The sequence below is a fragment of the Gavialis gangeticus genome, unplaced genomic scaffold (genome assembly GCF_001723915.1).
Source record: "Gavialis gangeticus isolate Ggan-Ray unplaced genomic scaffold, GavGan_comp1, whole genome shotgun sequence".
NCBI lineage: Eukaryota > Metazoa > Chordata > Crocodylia > Gavialidae > Gavialis > Gavialis gangeticus.
The window spans coordinates 16389021-16392664 of NW_017729006.1; the positions used below are offsets into that span (position 1 = coordinate 16389021).

General features: G+C 43.0%; 1 protein-coding gene across 1 annotated transcript in view; it reads left to right on the forward strand.

Annotated features, from left to right (window-relative positions):
* Positions 1–1075, forward strand: part of XCR1 (X-C motif chemokine receptor 1) — a 1655-nt gene extending 580 nt beyond the window's left edge. Inside the window, exon 2 of the mRNA XM_019509233.1 lies at positions 68–1075. Within this exon, the coding sequence (XP_019364778.1) occupies positions 68–625 (558 nt within the window). The 3' untranslated portion in view covers positions 626–1075. The remainder of the gene's footprint in view (positions 1–67) is intronic.
* The last annotated feature ends 2569 nt before the right edge of the window (positions 1076–3644 follow it).

Genomic DNA, 3644 nt, shown 5'->3' on the forward strand with positions numbered 1-3644 from the left:
CCGATCCCTGTTGGTGGTGACCCCCCTGTCACCCCTGAGAACACCCCCCCGCCAGTACGGTGTTCAGGCAAGCTTGATCATTTGGACTTTTAGCATATTGATTGTGGTTCCTGAGATCATGTACACCCAGAAACAACCTGATTTTGAAGACCGCTTTATCTGCGATTACAGTGACAAGTACTGGAAGGATTTGGACCGCTACATGAGAATTGTCTCCTTTCTGTTTTCCTTTATTGTCACTGTATATTGTTACCTCAGAATACTGACAATTCTACTCAGATCAAGATCACAGAGGAAACAGAGAACTGTGAGACTCATCCTCATTATTGTAGTCTCCTTCATTTTCAGCTGGGCACCTTATAATATAGTCTCTCTTATGCTTTCTTTTCCATCTAAAAGCTGTCAGTTTGAGAGGAACATTAACATTGCCTTCTACATCAGTCGCAAAATTGCCTTCTCCCACTGTTGCCTCAACCCTGTGCTCTACGTATTCGTTGGGGTCAAATTCAGAAGGCATTTGAGGCACCTGTGCAGCCACTATTGGACATGCATGAATGGTCCAGTCGCCAGCCCCAAGATTCCTTTTCATGGCAAGTTCCACTATGAAGATGCCTCCATTTACTGAAGCAAAGTCTGTTCTGTGGTGCAAATCCTGAGGGAAATATTCTAATTTAGAAATGCCTTATTAATAGCTGATTTCAGAGGCACTCATCTAAAAGCCGGGGGGGAAAAGGTGAAGCCATTTGTTTTGCTTGTAAATACTCCTTTCTGAACTTTTTATGCTCTCATTTACACCTATTTGTTTCCATTGCTCTCAGTAGTTTTGCACTGGCAGAAATCAGAGCAGCATTTGCCTCTTGTCTCTTCTTGAGTGAAGCCAGGTCTTAGGTCTGGAATCTGGACTCTCTGATGTTCTTTTCCCTTTTTTTGTGTTAGTGGGTGCATCTATGTGTGTGCTTTACTACAGAGCGGACTCATAAGCTCCACAGTAAAGCATGACCATCTAGACATGCACCCACATTAGGGCACAGTAAATTAATTAGCTGTGCTGTAGGATATTACTGTCCAAGACAAATACTATCCTACAGTGGAGTAGTTACATGTGCTGAAATGCACATGTAGACTGTGACCAGGGCTGGCTGGGACACGAGGGTGCTACAGTGTGGAAGCTACCTGCTGGCTAGACCCCACATTGTAGCCGCCTTGGGGCCCAATCAGCCTATTGAGCTGGGACACAGCAATGCTGGGTTGGCAGGCTGATCTCCCAAGCACCCTGCCAGCTAGAGTTGCTTCACCCCAGCACAGCGTGCTTAGGTCCTCAGTGCATGGATGAATGCTGCGCCTGGAAACAATAAACTCCGACACAAGCTGCACCATATTTTATTGCTATGTACTAATTGCATATATAGATGCATTCACCATTCACTAGCTACTGATATCAGCTTTGTGCAAACCCTTTTTTATTGTTAGAGTAGTTTGGAAATTGGTAAAAGGAATTACATTTTCAAATGCACTAATACATACTTAATTCTTGTAACCACAAAGGGTAGAATGAATAGCCATTCTGAATAAAGCTGAAGCTTTTTACATTTTAATAGTTATTATCAAAATATAGTCTCCTTTATTTGTAACATATGCTTTAGGTTTTCTTCTTCAAGGAATGATAGAATTGAATTTGCTCCGTACTAGTAATGTAGCTGACTTGCAGATGCTCCTGATACTATAATATTTCATATCCTAACCTGGGTGTAGAATCTCAGATTTAATAATGAGGTAATATTTTGCAAAAACCTTGAAATAGTGCTCCAATTAGCAACTACCTTTCTTAGGCAAACACTTTGCAGTATCTTCACGGAACTGACAGTGCAATTTTGTTTGATCTTTAAAATGCGCTTGTATTCAACTACATATTCAGCCAGTCCCTTAAAGCATTGTTTAAGAGCTTTTATTGTGGTTTTTAGGGTTTGTGCTTGAATATAGCTGCCAGAAAAAAATTCACATCTTTTTACCTGCTGTTAGAGCCACAGTTCACTCCCAACATGGCAATGCTATTGTGTTGTATAAAGACTTTTGGGAAATCTAGTTACGCATTTTATACATTAAACTTGAGTGAGTCTTTCTCTTTTTGTATAGCTAGAACATCTGGGAATCATGAGGCTTTCACCTTTCTTAGCTGAGGTGCCTTTCCTCATGAGGGAGGATTCCAGACGCAGGTCCTTCTCAAAAAGACCCTTGATGTAAATGGGACTCATCCCACCAACTTCAATATCCTTCAGATCAGGCCTTTCATGCCTTTGGACATATCGATGCAGGCTGCCCAAAGGACAAGTGGAATACTTCTTCCATGTACATTTTTGTAAAACAGGAGTAACTCCATTGACTTAAGCCTGGGTAAAACAGATCTTGTGTGTTGGAGGCATTTGAACAAACTGCTTTGAAACCTGAACTCTCACTAAAGCTACCAGGGACCCTCTATAACTCCTGTTGTAAATACATTCTATAATCTATATAACTCAGGTAATATACTAGAGGCATGTGGGACTCTTTTTCTTAGTTTAACATGGCTTGCTTACAGCAATTTTCTTTATAACCTGAATATGCTTTGTGGTAAGAAACTTCGACACCTGAAAGTAAAGTGCATGCAGAAAAACTGAATATACTAAATGGATTGTTACTTACTGTAACCTATGTTCAGCAAATGGACTCCCTCCCACCCCCCACACCTATTCTTAAAAGGAACTAACACATATTGAGAGAACCCCTGCAATAATATGCTGTAAATGTTGTTCTCCATCTTTAAATAAATCCTATTTAAACTGAAATGCTTGCAGTCTGACATGTGATTGTAAATTCTCTCGGGTGGGTGAGGGAGGGGAACAAGACCCAGGCAAAGATTATGGGGTGTGTGGGTGGGTGTTAGAACTGAGGCTGGGGGGCACTGGAATTGAAGCAGTTATGCTCATAGTCCAGCAGCTGTAAGTTTGGGCTGTATGGAGAGAGGCAGGGAATTGGGCATTAGGGTCAGGAAGGGTTGCGGGTCCTGACAGATAAATACAGGGGAGGAAAGAAGCAGGGGATAAAAACAGGAGGCACCCCCACTGAACTAGGGGTTATATTTTGGCAGCACCTTTGAGGGCTCTCAGAACAGTAAAGCTGCCCTGATCTCCTTCCCCAGTCTGTAGAGCTGCAGTCTCAATAGCTGTCAGGACCTGAGAGTACTTTGCTTTCACCCACTGGATTTTGGACACCACCCAGACCCTCTAATGGGCATCTTGGTTCTCCCCCGCCCAACTTGGTCCAGGGTGACAAAGGAGCTTGTTATATCTCTGTCCCTCACAACAGACAATCCCTGAATTGATCTAAGCTGCATAGCAGGCAAAGTAGTATTGTGTCCATAGTGTTGCTTGAGAAACATGCAGTTTCAAAGCAATGTTTTTTGGTACACCCCTTCCCTCTTCTTGCATTTATAGTTTCATAGTTTCTAGGGTCGGAAGGGACCTGAGCAGATCATCTAGTCCGACCCCCTGCCATGGCAGGAAAGAGTACTGGGGTCAAACGACCCCAGTAAGGTGGTCATCCAACCTCCTCTTAAAAACCCCCAGGGTGGGAGCCTGCACCACCTCACTTGGAAGCTGGTTCCAGAC